Genomic DNA, 27,730 nt, shown 5'->3' on the forward strand with positions numbered 1-27,730 from the left:
TTTGAAAAGGTATAATTTTACAAGAGCCATTTCTATAAAAAAGTTAACACACTCTGAGATGTTAAACCTTGAACTAGAAGCGCGGTTATATGTATGAGTACTTAATGTCTGGAGAATTATTTTTCTACAATTGGGGGTGAAAATTAATGTCTACGAAACACATCTATTCATAATATATTGGCGTGTAATTATTGAATAAAATAAACAAACATAAATTAATTGTTATTGTATATCATTTGGCAAGCTAAATGTTATTTCTACGGATACACACTTGAGGAATACTCTTGTTGTTGGAGTACTCGTCTTTTGATTATGTTCCAAGAAGTTTAAGTAAGGAAGCAGTAGTTTAGTTCAAATAAAATGAAGAACTATGGCTTGAAAATGACTTAAAAGGCGGAGTAATGTCATATCATGAGAGCCTAAACTGAAACCAATTCAAAAATCTTCGTTTACTACTACCTCAAGTAATCGCTGCAAGAAGGATGTAGGGAACAATTAAGGTACGACTGAATCTACTAACTTTAGTTGCAGTTTGAGTGATATACGCCGTCAAAAACTGTTCTTGAATTACGGAATCCGCGGCGGACAAAACAAATAAGTAAATAATTGTATATTTTATTTACAAAATATTTGTTGATTATCAAAAGATTTCGTTGCTTTAAGATCTTTCGACCTCGTGGCTAAACGGTTAGTAAGTTGTACGTAATGAGGTATGGTTCCAAATACTGACTTTATAGAATAGAAGTGATTGTCTTACAATAATAAATAGTAATATCTATTTCAAACATTTATTGTTTTATATAACAGCTGTTGTAATTCCGCATTCAGTTACCGATAAGCAATTCACTCCCCTCTTCATTTTAAAATAACCATTTTCCCCCCAATCCGGACTCCAAGAATTCTTGACGATCCAGTAGTCAACGCCGTTTTCTGAAAACACGTAACAATATTAATTATCAACTAATAATTTTGTATGGAAGAGACGAAACTAACTTGTTTAAATTCAATACATTCCTTTGTCAAGAATAATATTTTACAACATTTATATTATACTTTACCTGTTCCGTATCCTACCAAAAGAACAGCATGATTGATTGTATAACTGACATGACACCCTTCAATAAGAATTCCCCCTGTATACCATGCAAGTCCTAATGACGTTATAGCTGAAGTTTGAAATATATTTTGTAATTAAACAAAACAAATTATTATTTTATATTAATCTATTGTTTGTATTACCTATACTCAACGGTCCGATATTGTAAAGATGTTCCTTAATTTGGTCTTCCGATAGTTTTTCTAGGTGTTTATATTCCTTTAATCTTATTTCAACTTTACTGCTATCATAACGGCATTTTCCTTCTTTAGCAACGTAAGGATAAGACTTCAAAGACATTGCACCATTAGCGACGAAATATCTGAAAAGTGATTTTGTTCAATAATGATGGAACAAACATAAAAATGAAATATTATTTGTATAAAAATACCTCATGGCATTCCATGGGAGTCCTCCTGAACATCCCGAATCATTTTTATCACAGTCCAGTAGTTGTTGCTCAGACACGTCTATGAGCTTACCAGTCTTTATAGCATGTATACTTTCGACATTAGCTTGAATATGAAATAAAAATATTTCTCAAACTAAATTGATATTTTTATTAAAAGTATTTAAAAATACACAAATTTAATGAATATTACAATACTTACCAGCTGCACTAAATGCCCAGCATGAACCACAATGTCTTTGATTTTTAACGCTGCTGACAACTCCTTTCTTTCGCCAATCAAATTGATCCGGTGCAGTAATATTAAATGATTTTGGCAAATCAGTACTTTTATGATGCTCAGTCGTTGTACACCTGTCTCGTTTCAGACCAGTATAATATTTTATGAATTCTTCTTTGCTCAGATCCGAAAACTTATTGATACCTATTACAAAGTTTAAGGACATAAATGACAATTCTTAACAGAAATCGTCTCTTCATATACAGAAGTCTACTCACCGTAAACAGCATTCGAACTCCTCTCGTTCATAGCGTTAATATCCTTTAAATTGTTCACAAATATTTTAAACCTTTCTTCCTTCTCGCTCTCATCATACTCTTTACTGTAATCTTTTATAAACTGTTCGAAAAGTGTTGGAGCCTCCTCCAGAGAGTACAGACGCCTTTGACCTAACTCCCTAGAATATACATTATATTGTAATGCAACTGATAACAAAATTGCACAAATAATGAACATTTTGATTTCGGTTTCCCATACTTCTAATGACCAATGTGCCGCTATTTATACTCCACTCGTACAGCACTTTATTAACAATAATTTTTCTTCGGTATGTGGAGACATAAAATTTATATTGCCAATGTTACGAATGTGTATCATTTTTGTAATAAGTAATATACATATATGTGAATACATTTTGATGCTTGCTGAATAAAGCGGCTATAATTACTAAAATCTTACCTGACCTTACACTGATCGATACTGAATAAAACGAGTACATGTACCATGGACAACGTATGGATGGAAAACATCTTTAAGTGGAACAAAATCCATGATTCTTAATTAATGTTTAATGGAGAAGTCCCAAATAATTTACATTTTATATTTTTAAATCCAAAAAAGAATTTTTAGTCTGTTTAAACATATACAAGTTTATAATTATTCTGTAGGTACAGAACTTAATATTCATTCTTTGCTAATATCTTATCTTGATGAAATTTTAATTAATTTTGAAGTTATAAAAACCTTAGTAATATTGTTAGAGACTACATTTAAGGCCAAATCAGTTTGTGAGTTAACATTATAAATTGTTTATTTAGATATTTTGATTTATTTATTATCTACGGAAGTACCACAGGGAAAGTATAAGGATAAGTCAGCTTCAAAGACGTCTTCTGGATGTGTAGCTCATAGAACCCAACGCGATGACCCAAAGAATCCCTAACGTAAAATCATTTGTTATGTGAGTCAGTGGTTACCTAGTTAACGGCTTGAAAATATTACGTGACTGTAAAGAATTCCCTGTCTAAACATGAGAAATTTCCTATCCAGGGAATAAAAGTCGTCTTCGTACCTCAAGGGATTATGCTAAAATAATACTATTTAGTAAAATATCACACACAATAGCTTTACTCCCACTTTCCTCAACTTAATGAAATGATACAGATTTACTGCTATAATTTTGTTTTTATAACAAAGGGCAAACGAGCAAATGGCGTACCTGATGGAGGTGGTGTTGCCCATGGACATCCGCAAAAGTTTTTGCCGGATGCGCTGCCACCCTTATTTAGCGATGAAGGAGAGGAAGGGGTGGGAAAAAGGAAAGTGTGGGAAAGGGAAAGGGCAATCGGCTCTAACACTCATCGGACGAAACGCAGCCGTATAAGACTACTTCACGCCGATCTTCTGTGAGAGGGTGGTACTTCCCCAATCAAGCCAGTTCGAGTTGTGAGTCGAGTTTGAGTTCGGTTAGTAATTTGACAACAGCTAGGCTCTACTATCTACAATAAATGACTAATTGTTACAAAACGCAGAGTACAAGCAGAGACTGCATTAATTTGCATTGCTACTGTGTTAGAATCTCAATTATTAAATATCTACTAACCAATTTTTTTGTAAAGTAACTTGTAAACATTAAAATATATCTCTAAAAAAATTTTTATATGAGAACTTCTCTGGGATCTTTTTCAGAGACCACTTTATGGATAAACTATAAAATTATTAAAATTAATGTTTTATATTCAAGATAAATAACCTGGGAAATAAATTGTGTACTAAAAAAATTTACAGTATTGAAACTTTGCATTTTTGTACAATGTTAAGACAGAAGTGTTTTGTCTACTAAAATAGGCAATACACTTATAAAAGAACAGGTTTCAATAAAAAACATTACATTTTGGGAAATAGTCCTTATACAGTAATTTGACTCATTATAAAATCATAACTTACACCATCTACTACATACGTACAACAGTAGATTCAATTATTTGAAAAGGTATAATTTTACAAGAGCCATTTCTATAAAAAAGTTAACACACTCTGAGATGTTAAACCTTGAACTAGAAGCGCGGTTATATGTATGAGTACTTAATGTCTGGAGAATTATTTTTCTACAATTGGGGGTGAAAATTAATGTCTACGAAACACATCTATTCATAATATATTGGCCTGTAATTATTGAATAAAATAAACAAACATAAATTAATTGTTATTGTATATCATTTGGCAAGCTAAATGTTATTTCTACGGATACACACTTGAGGAATACTCTTGTTGTTGGAGTACTCGTCTTTTGATTTTGTTCCAAGAAGTTTAAGTAAGGAAGCAGTAGTTTAATTCAAATGAAATGAAAAACTATGGCTTGAAAATGACTTAAAAGGCGGAGTGTTGTCATATCATGAGAGCCTAAATTGAAACCAATTCAAAAATCTTCGTTTACTACTACCTCAAGTAATCGCTGCAAGAAGGATGTAGGGAACAATTAAGGTACGACTGAATCTACTAACTTTAGTTGCAGTTTGAGTGATAGACGCCGTCAAAAACCGTTCTTGAATTACGGAATCCGCGGCGGACAAAACAAATAAGTAAATAATTGTATATTTTATTTACAAAATATTTGTTGATTATCAAAAGATTTCGTTGCTTTAAGATCTTTCGACCTCGTGGCTAGACGGTTAGTAAGTTGTACGTAATGAGGTATGATTCCAAATACTGACTTTATAGAATAGAAGTGATTGTCTTACAATAATAAATAGTAATATCTATTTCAAACATTTATTGTTTTATATAACAGCTGTTGTAATTCCGATTTCAGTTACCGATAAGCAATTCACTCCCCTCTTCATTCTAAAATAACCATTTTCCCCCCAATCCGGAAACCAAGAATTCTTGACGATCCAGTAGTCAACGCCGTTTTCTAAAAACACGTAACAATATTAATTATCAACTAATAATTTTGTATGGAAGAGACGAAACTAACTTGTTTAAATTCAATACATTCCTTTGTCAAGAATAATATTTTACAACATTTATATTATAATTTACCTGTTCCGTATCCTACCAAAAGAACAGCATGATCGACTTTATAACTGACATGACACCCTTCAATAAGAATTCCCCCTGTATACCCTGCAAGTCCTGATGACGTTATACCTGGAGTTTGAAATATATTTTATAATTAAACAAAACAAATTATTATTTTATATTAATCTATTGTTTGTATTACCTATACTCAACGGTCCGATATTGTAAAGATGTTCCTTAATTTGGTCTTCCGATAGTTTTTCTATGTGTTTATATTCCTTTAATCTTATTTCAACTTTACTGCTATCATAACGGCAGTTTCCTTCTTCAGCAACGTAAGGATAAGACTTCAAAGACATTGCACCATTAGCGACGAAATATCTGAAAAGTGATTTTGTTCAATAATGATGGAACAAACATAAAAATGAAATATTATTTGTATAAAAATACCTCATGGCATCCCATGGGAGTCCTCCTGAACATCCCGAATCATATTTATCACAGTCCAGTAGTTGTTGCTCAGACACGTCTATGAGCTTACCAGTCTTTATAGCATGTATACTTTCGACATTAGCTTGAATATGAAATAAAAATATTTCTCAAACTAAATTGTTATTTCATTAAAAGTATTTAAAAGTGCACAAATTTAATGAATATTACAATACTTACCAGCTGCACTAAATGCCCAGCATGAACCACAATGTCCTTGAACCTTTACGCTGCTAACAACTCCTTTCTTTCGCCAATCAAATTGATCCGGTGCAGTAACATTAAATGATTCTGGCAAATCAGTTTTTTTATGATCCTCATTCGATGGACTCTCTTCTCGTTTCAGACCGGTATAAAATTTCACGAATTCTTCTTTGCTCAGATCCGAAAACTTATTGATACCTATTACAAAGTTTAAGGACATAAATGACAATTCTTAACAGAAATCGTCTCTTCATATACAGAAGTCTACTCACCGTAAACAGCATTCGAACTCCTCTCGTTCATAGCGTTAATATCCTTTAAATTGTTCACAAATATTTTAAACCTTTCTTCCTTCTCGCTCTCATCATACTCTTTACTGTAATCTTTTATAAACTGTTCGAAAAGTGTTGGAGCCTCCTCCAGAGAGTACAGACGCCTTTGACCTAACTCCCTAGAATATACATTATATTGTAATGCAACTGATAACAAAATTGCACAAATAATGAACATTTTGATTTCGGTTTGCCATACTTCTAATGACCAATGTGCCGCTATTTATACTCCACTCGTACAGCACTTTATTAACAATAATTTTTCTTCGGTATGTGGAGACATAAAATTTATATTGCCAATGTTACGAATGTGTATCATTTTTGTAATAAGTAATATACATATATGTGAATACATTTTGATGCTTGCTGAATAAAGCGGCTATAATTACTAAAATCTTACCTGACCTTACACTGATCGATACTGAATAAAACGAGTACATGTACCATGGACAACGTATGGATGGAAAACATCTTTAAGTGGAACAAAATCCATGATTCTTAATTAATGTTTAATGGAGAAGTCCCAAATAATTTACATTTTATATTTTTAAATCCAAAAAAAGAATTTTTAGTCTGTTTAAACATATACAAGTTTATAATTATTCTGTAGGTACAGAACTTAATATTCATTCTTTGCTAATATCTTATCTTGATGAAATTTTAATTAATTTTGAAGTTATAAAAACCTTAGTAATATTGTTAGAGACTACATTTAAGGCCAAATCAGTTTGTGAGTTAACATTATAAATTGTTTATTTAGATATTTTGATTTATTTATTATCTACGGAAGTACCACAGGGAAAGTATAAGGATAAGTTAGCTTCAAAGACGTCTTCTGGATGTGTAGCTCATAGAACCCAACGCGATGACCCAAAGAATCCCTAACGTAAAATCATTTGTTATGTGAGTCAGTGGTTACCTAGTTAACGGCTTCAAAATATTACGTGACTGTAAAGAATTCCCTGTCTAAACATGACAAAATTCCTTTGCAGGGAATAAAAGTCGTCTTCGTACCTCAAGGGATTGTGCTAGAATAATGCTATTTATTATGTTGTCACAATAGCTTTACTTGTACTGTCCTCATCTATAAAATCATAACTTAATGATATGATACAGTATTAGTATGTTAATTCAAATGAAAGGGAGAACTATGGCTTGAAAAAAATAATTTTTGGCAGACGTTCTGCGGAGTGCTGTTATATTACGAGTATTAGAGTCTATACGGAAATCAAACCAAATACACTCGGTTACTACTGCCTCAAGTAATCGCTGCAACGAGGATGGAGGGAACAATTAGGGTACTAGTGAATCAACTAACTTTAGTTGGAATATGAGTCAAAAACTGACCTGGAATTATGGATTCCGCTACGGACAAAAGAAATAAATTAATAATTGTATATTTGATTTACAAAATAATCGTTGATTATCTTTACGTTGCTTTAAAATCATTTGACAAAGTAGCTAAATGGTTAGAAGTTATACGTAAAGATGTATGATTACAAATACCGACTTTCTAGATTAGAAATGTTTGAATTACAATAATGAATTTGCTTTTCCATTTAACTACAACTTTGTACATAGCATCGGACCCATATATTTGTGAAAATAAAATAAGGGAATTTACACATTAAATAAAACATGTAAGTAGTAGTAGAAGCATCACATGGCGCAAATATCTACTGTAAAAAAAATTAACAATTATTATAAAGTAAATAAGGTAGGGAAAAGGAATAAAGAAAAGACCAATTTTATATGTTGATCTATTTTTCACACTCCTATTAGAAATGATGTTCGTGGATAAAGAAAGACTCAAGCAATAATTTATTGTAAACATTCAACACTTTTTTCTTTTTCTATATAACAGCTGTTGTAATTCCGCATTCAGTTACCAATAAGCAATTCACTCCCATCTTCATTCTAAAATAACCATTTTCCCCCCAATTCTGACCCCAGGAATTCTTGACGATCCAGTATTTAACGCCGTTTTCTGAAAACAGGTAACAATACTAATAATATCAAGAAATAATTTTACATACAAGAGACAAAATTAATTTGTTCAAATTGAAGATATTTGTCTGACAAAAATAATATTTTACAACATTATATTATACTTTACCTTTTCCGTATTCTACCAAAAGAACAGCGTGATTGATTAGATAACTTCTATGACACTCTTCAATAAGAATTCCACCTTTATACCATGTAAGTTGCGTTGAAGTTATATCTGGAGTTTGAAATATATTTTATTGTTTAATAAAATAAGTTATCATTTTATGTTAATGTATAGTTTGTATTATACCTTATACCTATACTCAATAGTCCTATATTGTAAAGATGTTCCTTAGTTTGATCTTCTGACAGTTGTGTGATGTGTTTATAGTCCTTTAATCTGATTACAACTTTACTGCTATCATAACGGCAATTCTCATTTTGATCCACGTAAGGATAAGATTTCAAAGACACTGCACCATTTTTACGGAAATATCTGGAACGTCATTTCGTTCAATAATAATGGAACTAACATCAAACTGAAACATTATTTACATTAAACTAGCTCATGGCATTCCATGTCAACCCTCCTGAACATCCCGAATCCTGGTTATCACAATCCACTACTTGTTGCTCAGACACGTCTATGAGCTTACCAGTCGCATATTACAATACTTACCAGCTGCACTAAATGCCCAGCATGAACCACAATGTCCTTGAACCTTTACGCTGCTAACAACTCCTTTCTTTCGCCAATCAAATTGATCCGGTGCAGTAACATTAAATGATTCTGGCAAATCAGTTTTTTTATGATCCTCATTCGATGGACTCTCTTCTCGTTTCAAACCAGTATAATATTTTACGAATTCTTCTTTGCTTAGATCTGAAAACTTATTGATACCTAATATATAGTGTAAGAATATAAATGTCAATAATTGTTACCTGAAATCTATTCTTCGTATACAGAAGTCTACTCACCGTAAACAGCATTCGAACTCCTCTCGTTCATAGCGTTAATATCCTTTAAATTGTTCACAAATATTTTAAACCTTTCTTCTTTCTCGCTCTCATCATACTCTTTATTGTAATCTTTTATAAACCTTTCGAAAAGTGTTGGAGCCTCCTCCAGAGAGTACAGATGCTTTTGACCTAACTCCCTAGAATATACATTATATTGTAATGTAACTGGTAACAAAATAGCACAAATAATGAACATTTGCATTTTAAGTTGCTATACTTCTAATGACCAGCTTGCCGCTATTTATACTCTACTTCTACAGCACACTTTAGTAACAATAATTTTTATAGTGGAGACATAAAATAAAATATTGCCAAAATTATATATGTGTATTATTTTTGTCTTTTGTTATATGTTTCAAATATATGTGATGCATCTTGAATAAAGAGGACTATAACGATTAAAATAAATGAACCGAGGACCTGTCATGGACAATGTTAAGATGGAAAACATCTTTAAATTGAACTATATTTATAACTCTGTAATAGCATCGTCTCATGGAGAATACCAAAAAAAAATATATAGTTATTGAGTTAGAATTATTTAGTTGGCCCCTCAAATAAGCTTTTGCTCCCTAATTTTTACCCTAAGAGTTCTTAACCATTCAGTATTCTATAAGTTTTTCTGGAAATTGAAACATTTCACTTTTTTATATTAAAATAGAGGAAAATCGATATGTTCAATATAAATTTGTACAGATATATTAATTTCATTATTTTTCCTTCTGTATCCCAACACGAGAAACCCACGATTGATTTGAAGGTAAGATTAAATAAATTATAAGATTCAAATCACCAACCCGTCTTGAGCAAGCGTGGCGATTAATGCTCTAACCTTCTCTATGTGGGAAGAGGCCTTTGCTCAGCAATGGGCTCCGATAGGCTGATGATGATGATGATTTGAAGATTTTCATGACAATAGTGAAGAAAGATATCATGTTTATAAAACCATTCTAAAAGGGTATCTATATCTAGAATCCAGTACGTATATAAAAAAAAGCACCACGAGTTTCGTTTGATAATAATGTAATTTTTTTAAATAACCTATACTTAATGGTGTTTATTATAATTAACTAGAAAGCTATCTCGAAAAATCACACTATAGAATGGAAATTTAATGATTACATAAATATTTGGTTCATTTAACATATTCAGTACCTTTTATTTTTTTTTATAAAGGGGAAAATCATCATATGACTCCTCTTGTCCTGGGTGGGGCAAGAGCGAGTGCCTGAACCCCCTTACTGACTGAAAACCCCCCTCGTACCTTCTCCTGCTCCGAGCCAGGCCGCGGTACATCATTTCGCTTGCACCCGCAACCCGGCTTGGCAACATACCATTCAGTATTATTTTTATTATTCAGTACATTCAGTACCTAACATTCCTTTAATGTTGATAACATGCAAATTCATAAATTTTTCTAGCGAATGTATTCAAAGAACTAAGCATAGAAACAATACTTAAATACTTACAACAATTCTTATATGATAAAATTACTAAACTAAACTCGTTTATTACCATTCCTTTCATAATTTTACCGAACTATCTGTTTTTCATTATTACCACAAAACCTTATCAATTTGTTTTATAAAAAAAAATATTAAAAGTATTTAGTAAATGTCTTGAAAGACAATTTTTACCTTTATATTAAATTTATGTATATGTAGGGGTAGGAATCTTCAGAGATATCACCGTATGACACTAAGTATCTGAAAGATCTTAAAATTTATATTACATCATCAGCATCTTCTATCATTTTCACTAACATCATTATTTAATGAGTTCTAGAGGATTTTTATTTCAAATCCAGATAAGATATTCTTATTAGCTGGATATCGCGTATTATTTCCACCTACATATTACTACATAGTAATTATTTAAAAATGCAACAGACAATAGTAACCATAACAACTATTCAATACTAAAAATCAAGACAAACTTGTTTGTTTATTCGTTTCTTGTTTCTAGTTTCTGCATAGTATTATAAAATAAACACTCATACCTTTATTATTATTTTTTTGCGACAGATCGTTATAATGCTTAATGGCGACAGAGTAGGAGAGTGTTAATGTTCTAGACTCGATTTCTGATAGTTTCTTGGAGTTGGCCATCTTTTGTATAAAGATATACATGGAGTTGTGATGTTTTATAATTATGTACATGGAGTTTTGATTTCGATGTAAAATGTCTCATCAGTTACAATAAATGATTACTAATCATTAATTCCTGGTTACGATGTATGAAACTGCTTTAAAAGTATTCCACTTATATCGCAGACTTGACTTCATTAACATTTAAGTTTTTTGTATTAATAAAATTAAACAATTCAAGGTAATCTCAAACATAAAAAAATATTAACAGTTTATGTTTTTATATATTATACAATGTTTTTTTATTTTATTTTGAACTTTTTAGACTCTTCTTTCTTATACTTTAGTAATGAAATTAGTTTCAAGATTTAAAATGTTTATATTATGTGTATTATACCTACCTATCACATGTGCACAATGGTTGTAGATATTATTTTCGTTTAATTTTATGAAAATTATTTACTTTGTAATACCTAATCTTATTTTACGTTGAAAACATAATTAATATAAGTTAAAATGATAAAAAATAATAAATGCATTATTTTAAGGGTGGTGTTTCATTCTTAATTCTTATTTAAAAATGTGTTATTTTTTTGTTAAAATCTCGAGCCTTTTTTTTTTTTTGACGCAGGGAAACTCTTTTTGCGAGCCGTCTAACCGGCCTTGGTGGGGCCGGTGAGGAATTGTAAGACTCGGCCTGGGCAGGCCCCTACTCACTAAAACCACTGCGAAAGCCATCGGCCGCTATGTTGGTGCACCCCAAAATCTCGAGCCTATGTTACATGTGTAAGAAACATTTGGTACAGTGAAAACAAATTAAAAATTAACGCGAACCAGGAAAATAAAACTAACGCCAAACATCGCCAAAAGATAGAGGGTCTTTGTAATTGAATATATTGAATAAAGTTGTGAATACTACCGGATATCCTTCTATTACATGATTCCTGTTTGAGTTTCATATTTTTTAAATATTTAATGTTAATTTTAATTAATAAAAAATATCTCATGTATATAATTGGTACCAAAAAATTGGAAAGCCTTCTTTAATCGATTCCTCTATTGGTTGTTATGAAGTAATATAACAAATTAATTTTGACAGACGGCCCATTGGATTGAATATTCGTTATTTTTTTACTACACTCAGCCAATAAGGAATGTGTCTTTTTTTGCTATCAATCGTAAAGTAACAGTTATTGTGACGGTAAAATATGTAATGTATGAATAAGTTAGTTTCTGTTTATTCTTATTACATAAACATCCGGTGTAGTTTTAAGCATAAGAATACAATTATCTCTATCAATAGTCTTCACAAAATGAATAAAACTTGTATTCAAGAATTTCTTCGACTTAAATCCTGGTCTCTTCAAACCTCGATGTTTCTTACGAGGTATTTCTTGAATTCTTGAAGTGTATATTTTAAACCATTTTTATTATAAATAATCGCGATATAAGATTATATGAAAATAATTCGCTATATCCAGCTTATTAGAATATCTTAACGTTGATAAAGTGTAACCGCATTCTAAACGCAGTATAAATAGCGATGTGCATAGTGAAACATCGTCCGTAAGACAAGTCAACATGATCGTTTTCATACTCTGCGCCATCTCCTTTCACAGCGGCTGCACCGCAGAATGATGTGAGCGATGTGGAGAAAGTACGGAAACCAGTATTTTATTCTATGGACGAAGCTCCAATACTCTTTGAAAACTTCATCAGAGAATAAATAAAAAGTATGACTCCAAAGAAAAGGAAGAGAGATTCAAGATATTTGTAAACAATTTAAAGAGAATAAATGATCTAAACCACAAGAGTACGAACGCTGTTCACGGTAAGTTATGGTTTTTGTATAGATTTATGCCCTATGACTTTTTCTAAGAAGACTTAAATTATTCTCAAGGAGAATATATAAAGTCTGTTTAAATAAAAGGTATGGTAACCAACCGGCAGCCATATCTATAGTCTGCGGCACGTGACTTCATTCCTGCGCAGTAGGACTGTACTTAATCAGTAACACAAGGAAAAATTTAATTAATTCTTGCCCATATCCCATTGTGATATCAAAAATACATTATTTGAAAGTTTAATAAGAATCCGTTTAATATTTCTTGAGAGAAAGAGTAACAAACACCCATACATCCTTATCAGTACATCCTCACAAAAGTTTCCTAAAAATGCAAGTTGAGAAATCGTTACTATATCGTCGAACTATTTATGTTTCAGGTATTAACAAGTTCACAGATCTGAGCAAAAGAGTTCAAAAAGTTTTATACAGTTTCAAGCCGGACAAACAGACTTTTTGGATGATAACATTAAAAACCGAGTCAATTATCATTTAATATCACCGCACCGCCTGCGTTTGATTGGCGAATAAAGGAGTCGTCACCAGAGTGAAGAACCAAGGAACATGTGGCTCATGCTGGGCATTTAGTACAATCGGTAAATATTTTTAGAGTTACATCACAATTGCTCTTGTATTCTTTATTTACCTTATTTCGAAAGAGATATTTTAAGAAAAATAATATATGATTTATTATTTTTGACTTTAATTTAAGGTAACGTGGAAAGTGTGAACGCAATCAAACACGGGAACCTTGTGGATTATCAGAACAACAATTGGTAGACTGTGACAGCAAAGATGAGGCGTGTGACAGCGGATTACCAGATAACGCACAACAGTAACATCGAGCGTTTATAAAATAACAAAATTATAAGTTAAACTGCTGTAATATACATATTTAATTTTTTTCAGATACCTCGTATCACACGGTGCTATCTCTGAACAATCTTACCCATACAAAGGATATGCCGCAAACTGTACATACGATAGCAGTCAGGTTTGTTGTTAGATTAAGTAATTTTGAAAAAGTTGTATTGTCAGAGTGTCAAATGGCCGAAAAGCTTTACAGCACCGCACCATTGAGTATAGGTATGAATTCTATTTGAAAGGAATATTATTTTTATGAATTAAATTTGTATGTATTTTATTTCCTAACGTAGTTATTGCTGCAGAAGTATTAGGTACATATACTAAGGGTATCCTCGTCAATGAATGTGAACAAAGTCAAGACCTCAATCATGCTGTGCTTTTGGTAGGCTACGGAAACGGTGAGTGTGCAAAGATAAAATAAGAATAAACTGTTCCTTATTTGGGACTTGGTAAGTATTAAATTATCTCCTTAAAAAATACTTTAATAATTATAACATGAGAGCATTTCTCAACATGTATTTAGAGGAGAATTTTCATATTTTGCATCCAGCATCAATGTCATGGGCGTATATCTTTTTCTTATTTCGAGTAGTTTCTACAACATAATGTTTATTCTTTGGTTGAAAAAACCCACAGCTTAAAATTTAAAAGCGAGTTGAAAGGAATTAAAATTTGTTTGTAGAGGGAGGCACTAACTTCTGGATCCTCAAGAATTCTTGGGGAACTAACTGGGTGAAGGCGGTTACTTCAGAATAAAGCGAGGTGTCAACTGTCTTATGATCACCGATTACGGAGTCCTTTCAGGAATCATATAAACTTTTAAATGGTGCTGTAAATTACATTAAAAATAAAATAAAGATCAGAATGTTGAACTCATTATTGTATTTGATATCCAAAGAAATATTTTATATATTTTTTTAATTAAACTGATATTGATTTTAGGATCCGTCACAATTGCAATTAACAACAACTTCTACATAGAACTTGTTAAGAAATTAAAGTTACTCCGTCGTTTTTGTTGAGACTACGCTAATAATAAAAAAACTAATGTTGATTCATAGATATAGGACATTTATTGATATTATTGGCTCAAAATTAAAACAAAATGTTTATACTAATTTAACTGGTATAATACTTATTTAAACGAGAAATATATACAAGAGAATAGATATAGCTTCTAAAAAGTTGGCCTCACTTAGTGCGCCTGTCAGGATCACTTGTTTTGTTGTTCAATATTGTCGTCACTGATCTGAAAATTTTTTTTATGTACACACATTTAAAGAGTTCTATGCCAAAGGCATCGCAGAGATTGTTGAAGTAAGTAGGTACATAATCATACCGACAGATCACAAAGTTCTGTCGATATAAGAAGTAGGTGCTAGAAGTATTAGATAAAGAATATATATATATATATATAATATATAATTAATTAATTATATATATATATATAATTATTATTATATATATATAATTATTATGGAAGATTAAAGTCTAAAAGATTCAGATGCTTGGGAAATGAATGGTTTTACACTTTATGAAAAAAAAAAGTTTAGATTTGATTGAATCAATTTTTCGGTTTCTCATGTTATAGCTAAAATATTAAAGATTGGCAGTGGAACGATTAAGTTTCTTTTTGGTATAAGATAAATAAAAGTAATAGACTATTGATATTTCCATTAAAACTCAATTTCAAAGTCATTCCATCACAATAAAATAAACCACAATGGCGTCTTCCGCTGTATTTGTTACTTTTCACGATAATTATGTTTTTTGAGAGTTGATCTCGCCAGATCCCACGGACATTGCAAAAATATCCCTTGTCTTTTTTAATTATCAATCAAATATTAGAATAACTCTCAAGCTTCTATCAAAAGTTATCTTGCAAAATGAATTCTAAGAGCACATTGTCATTCCTTCATTCATTCATCCGCCCACTATTGTGGGATATATTCATTTTTTTTCTTCACAACAATGAAGTGTCATTGTTCATATTTGTATTTTAATATCGGAATAGATAAATAATGCGTGGCATTTTTGGGCCATTTGTTAAAGGTTCCGTACCGACTGGGATATTAATGGATCCCATTCATATATCGGACGTAGAATGTGTAAGCATTCGTCTTACGTGTGACACTTTTAAAAGTTTTCGATATTTTTTGACATATTAATTGGTGTATATAAAATTTTCATAACAATAATTATCGTGAGTATTATTTAAGAGACATAAAATTATCATTATTTACAAGTTTTTGATGAGTGAGTTCGTTGTAGGTAATAAATAGTTTAAGAAGTTGACACAAAATGTATTACTAAAGTATGCTCGACCTTCGTATATTAAGGCGTCATTATGACAGTGTTTATCTCTTGTTTTTATCAACCCCCCATAATAAAGGCGTCCGAGCGTGACCAACTAAAGCAAACGGCTAGCGGCTATATCAAACAAGTTTCTAGAATACCAAATGTTTCTCCATCTTTATCTATTGTTGTTACGTTAGAAAGAGACGTCTTACACATACACAACTGACTTGTCTATTGATAAAACTAGAAAAGAAAGAAAAGAAAAGAAACTGGAACTGGTTTAAAATATTCACTAAACCATTACAAAGGAACTGATGCCGGGAGGCAAAATATTTTTATGTAAATGTATTACTATCGAATGTTTTGTACGTTTAATATTCGTAAGAAAATTACACATAATATATTCCTTGGCAATGTAATTGAAAAGTATAAAGTTTTGATGTAAATTATTATGCACGTTCAGAGTAAAAGTAATCTTAATCAGAAGAAATCCGATGTATTCAGTGACTAGTAGGTAATTTAACACTCGAGGGCTCGAATACTGTTTCTAATTAGAGGAAATAAAAAAATGACCGATATTTTGCACGTTTCAAAACTCTTTGACCGTTCTTTAAAGACAGCGACAGCGGAAAATGGACTCGAGGGTCCTCACACATAAAGGGGCCAGTTTGTTCCAAAAATACTCTGTGCTTGTGCGTGGAGATCAAAAGATTCATGTGGAAGCCCTCACGCCACTTGCCTCCGCTTTGATATTAAATGTTATTGAATGGCCGGCGATTTCTAATCTTTTTACTGAATTATTATAGATTCGAATTTAGAAATTGCATTTGACTGCGGAAGCGGAAATGCTTGAATTCATATTATAGAATGAATTACATTAGATATGGCAGCATATTGCGAGTCAAAACATCATTAAGTGAGCGCCGGTCCGTAGTAACATGTGTGAGGTCAGAGATGTCGCCACGCCCTATGTTTGTTTAATTTGATTATGTACCAATTAACTTAGAACCGTATGTCCGTCTGTTGTACTCGACCGACTGGCGCTAGCTGGACATTCAATATGTCAAGGAAGGTATAAAGAGGACTGCGGTTTGAAATACGAACTTTTATCTTGTTAGAAATATTTGATGATTTCTTACAAAACGATATAAGGTGACCAGCTTTACATGTGTGAAGTCATATGCGGAATATTACGTTGTGGCTTTATGTATCTTGAATTAATTTTTTTTGGTGTTAAAATTCGTAGCGAGAGGATCCCTTAAAAAAACCTATTATAGACATCACATATTTTAAATACCGCAACTGGTGCCTACCCGTCTGGCTGTCTCAGACATACAGGCACCTACCTGGGCCTTCCTAGTGCCGTCCCTGTCTAACAAGCGGCCGCTTCCTGCCGCGGAACGGGACGGAGATATTCACCACCTTTTGAATGAAATGTTAAAAAACATAGCGCGCGCACATTTGTTTGTCCTGACCGCCCGCACTGACCCGCGTCATTATGAAGTGTTATTCTCGATGAGGGTGATATTTTAAACAGCCTTTTAGTTTTTATTATCGGGAATATTTCTCGAATATATCGTGAGTCAAACGAGAACAGTATAGTCAAGATCGATAGATAAAGTTGGGGTTACAGAAAACTACTGCTATTACGTTTAAAGAAAAATTGGGTTTTGATATTACGGTGGCGTAAACAATATTTTAAATGGATTTATATATTAAAACCACCCGACGATAGGTAGGTACAGCATATGATTTGTATTATCAAAATTAAAACAAGACATTTAATTTTGCATTTAATTGAATGTCTTATTTCCACTGAAATAATCTTCTACCAGTAGTTGAATCATCTGTTATGTTTCCGTTTACTAGGTCCACCTGCGCCCGCGCATCGGGCTCCTTTATTGAGGGTTTGATTAAGGTGGAGTGGGTCGGTGGCTTTTTATACCGCTCCCGGAGCTACGTGGGAATGTCTTAGATGACTACACAAGATTTCTATATATATATATATAAACCATATGTTACATTTAGATATCATTAAATATGCTCCTTCTCAGCCTCCGTCTTTTTAGCTTTTGCCTAAATAATATTTGACCTATAAAGGTTGTAGGCTTGTAGTGTACTACTTAAATACGACTTAATACAAAAAGAATATGTTACCTATTATTTTCGAAGCCATCTCTGGTCCAATGGAAGGACATTTCATATCGCGAGATGAGACATGAGATGTGATCTGGTCTGTGTTTAACATTCTTACGTGTTCTCATACACGGAATATTTATTATGATTTATCCCCAAAACTCTTCAATATAGGATGATGAATAGTTTAGTTGTATATATTGTGTTGTTATAATAAATCTTTTGTGTTGCTGGGGTCCGGTAGTGACCTAGCGAAACAGTCCCCTGTCCTATGATTTATCTAGCTTACCGGAGTCTCAACCGGACTGAACTAGTAGCTGTGGGGTTAGGGTGTCAACAATTTGATAATTCTTATAACTTTCCAAATCTTTCCACGGTAACATATACTTTACAATACTCTTTATGTCATGTATGAAGCTTGTTTAATGTTACTAACGACTTTAATACGCGCATAGTCTCACAACCTGTGAAGAGATCGTTAATTTAATGACCAATAATACGGAAAGTGAGTACATCAATATTCTCATGTTTTATGGCGACCCTACAGCCGTTCCCCCTCACCTGCTTAAACACCGTTAATCTACACTGACCGCAGTTCCCATAAAAAGAGATTTAAAAACACGGCTCATAAATAATGTTTACTTATTATTTTTTATTATAACATTGTATGAAGCAATTTAATTAGCTACGGTTTGTGTACAAACTGAATGTGTACAATGTCACTTGTCAAAATAATAAAATTTAAAGCATTAGTAAAAGCTATGTCGGGTCAGGTTTTAAATTCGTAACACATAGAAATATCGAAACAGAAAAGTTACAACTACTCGGGCACTCAATATTTACAAAATATATATACAATATTAATATAAGTTAGGTAAAACGTGATATTTTCCCGAAATAAATAGATTAGTTATAGTGATCGTGGAACTAAACAGTTTTGCTCCCGCCACATGCACAAGCACGGTGCAGTAGGTTACTGGTGATAACACAATAAGAGTATTTATTCTCCTAGCTTAAAATTTGTATTGTTTCATATGTATATAAAACTACAGCTTTTAAAATCTATATATTAAAACGAGACTTATAAATTTTCGATCTATTTTATAAGGAAATTGTATATACCGTTGGTTGTATATAAAAAAATACATTGTTGCTTACTGTATAAAGAGGAATTAATACGAATGAGAACACAGAAATTATCAACATTTATTAAGGTTATGTAGACTTTTCGTCTTAATTTTCATTCAGCGTTATGAGATCTAAGATTTTCGCGAGTATTCATTTAAATGAAACTAGTATTATTCGGATTTACTACGCTGATTTTATTATTTAAAAACTACATAATCCCGACGTTTCGGTTACTTTGCAGCAACCGTGATCACGGGCAGACGAGGCGTTACAGTCAGACAGTGATAAACATAAAACATTATTGATATTTACTCATTAATTTATTTGTTGAAACAATTTTTATATGAAAAGCAAATGAAGAATCATTGTATGACGTGCAAGTTGTCCTTCTTATATGCTTGGGAATTATTTTCGTATAAATATTATACTAAATAATATTAGAATTTTTTAATTCGAATTTAATAGAGACATCCGTCTCTAAATAAAATGTTAGTTTACGAACAAATTAAATTCAATTAATTCTTATGTATGTATTTAACACGAGTAAATAGTAACAGGAAATTATAAAGTAACATTTAATAATTATTATCAATAAACGACAACTCGAAATGTAAAAAATGTTACTTATTTAACAATCATATTATTAAAAACTTTTTATCAAATATATGACTTTTGTATTTTTATCATTAAACTGAAAAACGTTTAAAAGATGCTACCTAACAGTGTCCACGATTCAACGTGAGGTTAAAAAAAAAACATTTACAGTACTTTGGATTTAATTAAGTTATAATATTAATATTTTTTTAATTTTACGACAGTATCGATAAATGAAAGTGTCGATAAACGTCATTATACATTTCGATATCACAACTGTTAGTCGTTTAGATTTTTATTGATTTCTGGAAATATAATATCAAAGAGGAAAATACACGTAAAAATATTGAATGTAACTTACTAAACTCTCTAAAACCTACTAAAAGACTTGGGCCTGTCCAGAACTAACATCTTTCATTCTTGGAACGTACTTCGCAGCACTAGTAGGTTCGTTTCAAATTTGGTTAGGTAGGGAGAGAAGCTTCGGCGGTGGAGGTGAGCGTTTAACGCGCGTTAGATAGGGGCCTCTTAAACCTATACCTGGGTCGCAAGTCCCAGGCACTGTTAAAGCTCCTCTTCTTGCAACCCGGCATCTGCACGGTGAATCCATTGAATGCTAAGAGGTTTCGTCTCATATAGGAACTTGTCAAAATTACTGTACAAAAAAAAAGTTAAAAAGTGTAATTGGGTGAAAATCATTTAAAGTGATGATCCCTTTTTTAATTTTTACGTCAACATATAAAATATACATGTTAATAAACTAACAAACTTCTGAAATGGTTTTTTATGATTTAAATAAAAGTTTTCAAACATTATTTATAGTAGCCATTCAATATTTTATCGATCACTTATACAGCCGTAGCGACGAATTGATGTCATCAATTGCCAATATATTTCATGTGAAAAAATGATATTAAAGAGACATAAAAAAATATTAGCATTGACATAAATATTAAAAGTTTTATAGGAAAATTATTATTGATAGTTCAAATAATGAGGAATATCTACTACGAGCGTCTCATCTTCAATCAGAGCTAAGATTTATCCTAATGTTTGAGATATAGCTGACAAACGAACAACAAAAAAATTTATAATAAAAGATTAATTTATTTGTACTAAATATATATAAGTTAATATATTCCATTACAATGTCTACTGTTAGTATCTTACTGATATACTGAATAGATGATATTTATTAACTATATATATATATAGGAAATTTTTATTTAAGTACGAATATTCTTAAAATCGAGTAGACTGTGATGCTGAATTAATATTAGGGTTCCAATTCTGATAAGCATGAGCTATAAAATCTAGTTATCAAAAGGTATTGACATAGTTTTCAACATAAAATATGCAGTTTTAATACAAATTAAAACTAAAGTATCTTCACGAACTTATCTGTTTTCCTATAAGTAGGCAAGTCTTATAAGATCACAAAAAAATCACGCTGTACTGTGGTTAGAAACGTTACGTTAATACATACAAAATATTTCCATGCTTATTACCGTTTTTTACAAACAGATGCACAGACAAACATATAATACATTTGCAATGAATAATGAACAAGTCAAGTTGAAGTCATAACTTCTATTCCCTTTAATGCACAATATATTACGTTTGACATGCAGCGACGCCCACTTTACCCTAATATTAGCAAATCTTATCCATTAGAGGCAATAAAATCACCCTTTCAGTATGATGTCTTTATCTAAATGATAATAATGGAGGGATACAACCTTATGCAGCCGATTATGGCAATTTTATTCAAAACTCCTTAAATGTAGCATCGGGACATCCGATTTGCTAACAGAGCATTTTTTGCTTGACTTCATACGCTTGGTCCGATTACGTATTCATATACCGATACATATAATTTACAATAAAGATTGAATTATTAAGAAATTATGAAGCTGCGATAACCGCGGGTGAAGACCAAGGACCGAGAGAACCGGAAACAACTCTAGAGGAAGTAAGATATCTAGTGAAGGAAGGGATTATGAAAGTATAAAGGTAGCGTCGAACCTCTCGGTTAGAAGTTGATACTCAAAAAGACTCTAATTATCTAACCATAATTTTTCAATCTATTAAGTCAGTCAACAAATAAAAATGTTAAAAAAGGGCTTTCGGTTTTACAAATATTATGGGGATAAAATGATTTTTAGAATGACAGTATCAATAATTGTAATTTTCTATCGCAAAATTCTTTGTTTTGTCAAGTTAACAGTTGATGACACAGGAATGTGGTGTTAGGAACATCAATAGCGATAATGGTCGGTTTGGATTCCAGCACTCAAAGAGCTCCCTGAACAGTTGTGTTTAATAATCGAGGCAGAATATTTTAAATTATAAATGTACCAAAATTTCATATCAACGGCAATCAATATATACATAAATTTGATATAAAAATGGAAGCTGTAAATAAATTGTATCATAAAACATAATTTTATATTTAAATCATGTGATTTTAATAATACAAAACTTTGATGAAACTAACACAGCTACGTGATTATTTAAATGTTTATATCTTTTGATCAAAATTTAATCGGTTTTTCTCACGTTATGGCTGTACACAGTACAGGGTAAATAAAACGTTCAAAATATTACTGGTGATGCCTCTATCGATTCTTGTCATATATTCTACTTTTGAGACAGACATTGGTTCAAACAGGAATTTGATATAGTTTACAATGACTTTAGAGGAATTAAGAATATTTACAATGCATTAATTTATCTGACAATCCATTAAAAGGTAAAATGATTGTTGAAAAGTACAATTTAACACAATTTTCTTGGCAAAATATTCGTCATTATTATGTAGTTTAATATAAAGTGGTAGTCGTTAACAGACGGCGGGACATAATTTATTGATAATATTGATTTGCATATTGATTTGAAGAAATTCTCTAATAGAAACAGTGGCGATTTGAATGCTAATGACACATTATCATATAAAGGGTATTAGAATGTTGTTCATAAGTCAATCATAAAGAAAACATTTGGATTTGGATGTGTTTTACATTTACTTAAAATATACTATTTTGAATGATAACGGGTATTATCAAAATGTAGGTACTTCAACATTCTTTGCTGTAAATTGTAAGAGGTGACATACTTAAAAGTAATTTTGCGTGTAATTTTGTTCAAAATAATTTTCATTATATAAGAAAGCACACCAATTTAAAACTAGGTAAATGGGATGCAGCTAACTATATAAAATAAATAATAGTCTTATTTACGTTCGACGATCGATACATAGAGAACATTAAGAATTTATTGACATAATCTAAAATATAATTTATCGATTAGATGTCGAATGTCAATCAATTTTATTATTGATGGCACAACTTACAGTTTTATTGACTCGTGACGTACACACGGATAGATTAATATCGTAGTATGAATAATTATACACGAAGGGCACGTATTAATTACCGGGCCAAGGTGACCGACCTCAGTTTTCGGTAGTTCCTTCCACATTAAAATTCAATGTCACAAAAATATCTTGCACAAAAATAAACAAAATTTAACACTAAATATAGTATATTACGACACTAAATATACTATATTTAGTGTCTTAAGAGTAAATGTCTTCGCAGAAATGTAATTTTAAATTAGCTATTGTGTTTGGTATTGTATATAAAAAATGCCATCGCCCGCCCCAATCGAACCGATATTAAATTTAAAACCCCTTTAAATACAATTTGTATTGTTGATATTTATTGGATTTTTTTTTGCAATCGCAACGCTCTAGATATGTTGACAATGAAATTGAAAAAAAATAAGATTTCGCATACCCCTTGCGATGGGTAACTTGAGGTCATACTCTATCCCCTGTACTTCCTGGTTTACGGTGCAGGGTTGTCAACTCGACGAATCCAAAAACGTACGTAAATTGATCTAGCTACCTCTCAATTGAATTGATTAATTATTGTAGATGAACGCTATGAACGTTTTAAGTATGAAACGTATATAAATGAAGTAATTGCACGATTAGATATTTTCTCAAGACGTATGTACATATATTTTCTTAACGAAACATAACATCAACATTATATGAGTTTTTTGTATTGTATATTATATTTGATCCATATTACATCTATACCAGCCCTGTTCCTAGTCTTACAATACTAAGATCAGCATGACAGGTCATAGGGCGTGAGTCGTGAGAACAGCTGACGACCGATGACAGACCTATCAATAGAACAACGCAATCGCACAACCATTGTACTATTCAGCATTCAATACAGATAAACTTGTGACGCTATAAAATATAAAATAAAGAAATTAGAGAAAAAAAAACTGTCATCTCGATTTCAGATGAGAGAAACTGCAATTACATACTGAACGAGTATCGGTAGGTTATTAAAAACTAAGGAAGTCCTTCTATTTCTCATCCATGTATATTAGTCCTACTACCATTTTTTTTCTTTTTAATTAAGTATGTTACTGGATCTTTTTAACGTTAGATCTTAACAGTAATGGTCGGTTTAAAAAATTTAAAAATTGGTAAATAAGCAACATCTATTGTTAACTCATTAACGTCTAAATACATTTAATTTAAATTATTTTTAAATTAAGTACCTTGACAAGAAACTTAAGCTCTCATAAAAATATAATTAAAAAAAAATATGTAATGATGTGCATTTTATAGGATACTTAACAAAGTCACCATTTACTTCTCGCGAAACGTTTCTGTTATATGGAAAAAGTAAAGATTTTACTTGATATAAATTTTATGTAAATTTTAAATAAAATCACATATAAATATTATTTCTAAAACGGTATACTTCAATCGGCACTTAAAAGCACATCAGAGAATGAAAATATGGAAATACAAATAGAAATAGTACAAGAAGGTCTCCAAGAAGCCATCAATGGGAGCACACGCCTGGACTTAACACCATTGTGTCAAAAGGACAGTTTTTCTATAATTCCAGTTGGTTTCCACTCGCTACTTCCGTTCACAGTATTATATTGAACTACCACAATGCCACTTCTCCTAATTCCAAAGCTTACTAATGTTCACTATACGTCGTCCTGAATTGAACTCTACATCCTTCTTATAAGTGTGTATATCGCTTATCCTCTACAATGTTTCTATGTTGCGTATTATGCTGTAATCCGTGTTGGGTCAGTAATAAAGTACCGGCGGAATTCATACTAAATAATTTTCAGCGGTAGATTGCAATGGATCGTCGGATAAATGAGATGGCGTTTAGCAATTCACAACTATGATTATACGATTACCTACATAGCCGTACTTGCTGCGTCGCACTCTAATCAAATGATATTAATATGTCAGGTTGAGCTTATTAAAAGTCAGTGATGTAACCATGGGAATATTTGAAGAGAACCGATATCGATAATCCTCTGAATGGGTTGTTCGCACGCATTTTAAGAAGTCCGTTTTTTTTTTACGAATCTAGTATTTCATTGTCGTCACACCAATTACATACAAAAAGTTCGAGTGTACTTTCGAAGTGACAAAGCCGAACCGCTCGCGGTCTTGTCTCTGTGGAGCAAATCTGCATTTTGTATCTGATTGTTATCTTCGTTAATGCGACTTAAATACAACCGGTTTTTTTTATATCCGGTATTAACTGACCATCGAATCTTATCATGTTATTTTGAGTCTTGTTTCCTTGGCGTATGACAGCTTTTTGTCTGTTTCTGTGTTATGGGATTTGAGTTAATGATACAATATTTATTGTCAAGTCAAAACCACTTAAACGGAAGAAAGTGTGATGCCATCGAACGATAGCTTTCGGTTTAAATGAAGTGTTCTCTATACTTAAGTGGTTTTCAATACATTATACGAAGCCACAGCTGGTAGTCAAATACCATTGTGGCCGGTCTCATTGAGTTGGCGAGTTTTAATTATTCGCGTGTGTACATTGTAATGGATTGCTTCAGTTTTTGGTGAACCTGGACTCTGTGAAGATTTAACGGTATTTTTCCGTTTTTCTCATTCAAAGAACATCATTCACCATCTGCCAATTCTAGCTTTGGCAACGTTTTAATCTGTTTTTGTAAAGGTGGATTCTCAGTATAAATATATTTTTGAAATACTCAGCAATATTTAAAATAGAACAGTATATCAAATAAAGTTTGAGGCCTTGCGTTATAGGGTTATTTACCTTCATTCGAATTCTACCGTGCACCTCTTATAGGTACATTAGATAGGTCTCCAATAATCTTTTAATTATATAACTACTATTCAGTTTGTATCCATTTTATAACACCTGAAGATCAAAATGTTTTATTTCTATACGCAACTAAATTGACAGATGTCTGCAGTTGAGAGTGTATCACGGTACACCTACTGTACAAATTTTAACTCGATTTTCCAAGTTTTGTTTCTTACTCACTTAATCTAAAGCAATAAATATATTAAAATTTTAAGAAATATTTCAATAAATCTTATAAAATCTTAAGATATAATGTTTTTATGATAATTTAATATTCAGTGATGTTTGTTTTCTTGGACAAACATAAATTTTATTAGTATATGAAACACGAGGGACGAAGTCGTGTGTACCGGCTAGTAGAATCATATCTACAGACAGTTCGTCGACATTTTCCATACTACGACAATATGAAATTAACTTAAGTGAGGGGTTATTAACATATAAGTAGTAAAATTCATATAGAACCTTATCTTTAATCACGATATCAATATTTCTTCATCATTTATTTGATAACTTCCGTTGGATTAATTAAAACAGTTATTACTGTATACCTAACTCAAAATATAATCATAGTATGTATGTTGTACTACCTCAAGTTTAAATCGTCAAAACATAAACAGACAATTTACAGTATTTCATTAACTTTCATACTATCATGTGCAAAGTTTAGTACACTGTGAAAGCGTAGTAAGAATTTTGTCATACTATACATCTCATACTATTTGGTGATTAGATCGCTTTTTAATATCGTAAGTGAATTAAAAATAAAAATTTAGTCATTACAAACATTTGTTGGTATTAATAAAATTATATTATACAAGCCGCATCCCGCGGCTTTCACGAAATCTATCTATAAGTTTGTTCAACATTTTTTTCCCACGTGTCTCTGATGATTTGTTTTTTATCGCACATACTCCAAACTCTCGCATTCCTGCTATGACCTACAAATAGCTTAGAAATTATGAGATCTAAGACTTTCACAAGTATTCATTTAAATAAAACTAAGATATTACTTTCACTTAGTGTAGAAATATTGCTCATAGTGAAGACTATTCAGTTCAATGAAACATTATTTTATATATATTTTTCAAATTTTTGTAAACAAATAACTTGTTATACTTTCATTACACAGCATAGAATAAAATGAATCCCTAATTGACAGCACTCTTCTGGTTTCTGTGTCATCAATTTCCGCTGGATTTAATTTCATTGCACCTAAGCAAATAAAAATCGCGAAGTTATTCGTCGATTTAATATCAATCCTATTACTTTTGTTCAGAGTCGAAAATTATATAAAACATGGTAATAAGGTTCCCATGTTTGCACCTTCGATGTAATATAGGTTACAATTTATAAACGGTAGCTGTTTATTTCGTTTTGTTATTCCAAATAAAGAATTCAGTTACATCAAATAAAAAAATTCTTGAACCAACATTTAGAAAACGAATGGCGAAGCTCCAGATCAGTTACATAAAAATATAAGCATAGGTCGAGAAATATAGGATAAAAAAATAATTGATTCAAATT

General features: G+C 31.5%; 3 protein-coding genes across 3 annotated transcripts; 1 reads left to right on the forward strand and 2 right to left on the reverse strand.

Annotated features, from left to right (window-relative positions):
* Positions 1–774: 774 nt before the first annotated feature.
* On the reverse strand, positions 775–2,271 carry LOC133318888 (uncharacterized). Its single transcript, XM_061521357.1, has 6 exons — positions 2,004–2,271; positions 1,708–1,929; positions 1,488–1,611; positions 1,240–1,418; positions 1,059–1,166; positions 775–930 (listed from the first exon to the last, which is right to left on the reverse strand). Exons 1-6 carry the CDS (start codon positions 2,239–2,241, stop codon positions 797–799), a joined length of 1,005 nt encoding a protein of 334 aa, XP_061377341.1. The 5' UTR covers positions 2,242–2,271; the 3' UTR covers positions 775–796.
* A 2,491-nt stretch (positions 2,272–4,762) lies between these two features.
* LOC133319326 (uncharacterized) lies at positions 4,763–9,261 on the reverse strand. The gene is made up of 9 exons (XM_061523303.1): positions 9,018–9,261; positions 8,719–8,940; positions 7,940–8,037; positions 5,991–6,273; positions 5,695–5,916; positions 5,476–5,599; positions 5,228–5,406; positions 5,047–5,154; positions 4,763–4,918 (listed from the first exon to the last, which is right to left on the reverse strand). Exons 1-9 carry the CDS (start codon positions 9,259–9,261, stop codon positions 4,785–4,787), a joined length of 1,614 nt encoding a protein of 537 aa, XP_061379287.1. The 3' UTR covers positions 4,763–4,784.
* Positions 9,262–12,780: 3,519 nt separating this feature from the next.
* LOC116779737 (uncharacterized) lies at positions 12,781–14,732 on the forward strand. Its single transcript, XM_061523308.1, is given in 9 exon segments — positions 12,781–12,785; positions 13,471–13,520; positions 13,523–13,585; positions 13,702–13,746; positions 13,749–13,826; positions 13,899–14,075; positions 14,147–14,254; positions 14,539–14,586; positions 14,589–14,732. Coding segments are annotated over 9 exon segments (657 nt in total). The 3' UTR covers positions 14,672–14,732.
* Positions 14,733–27,730: the final 12,998 nt, after the last annotated feature.

Source organism: Danaus plexippus, chromosome 2, assembly GCF_018135715.1.
Source record: "Danaus plexippus chromosome 2, MEX_DaPlex, whole genome shotgun sequence".
NCBI classification, from domain to species: Eukaryota; Metazoa; Arthropoda; class Insecta; order Lepidoptera; family Nymphalidae; genus Danaus; species Danaus plexippus.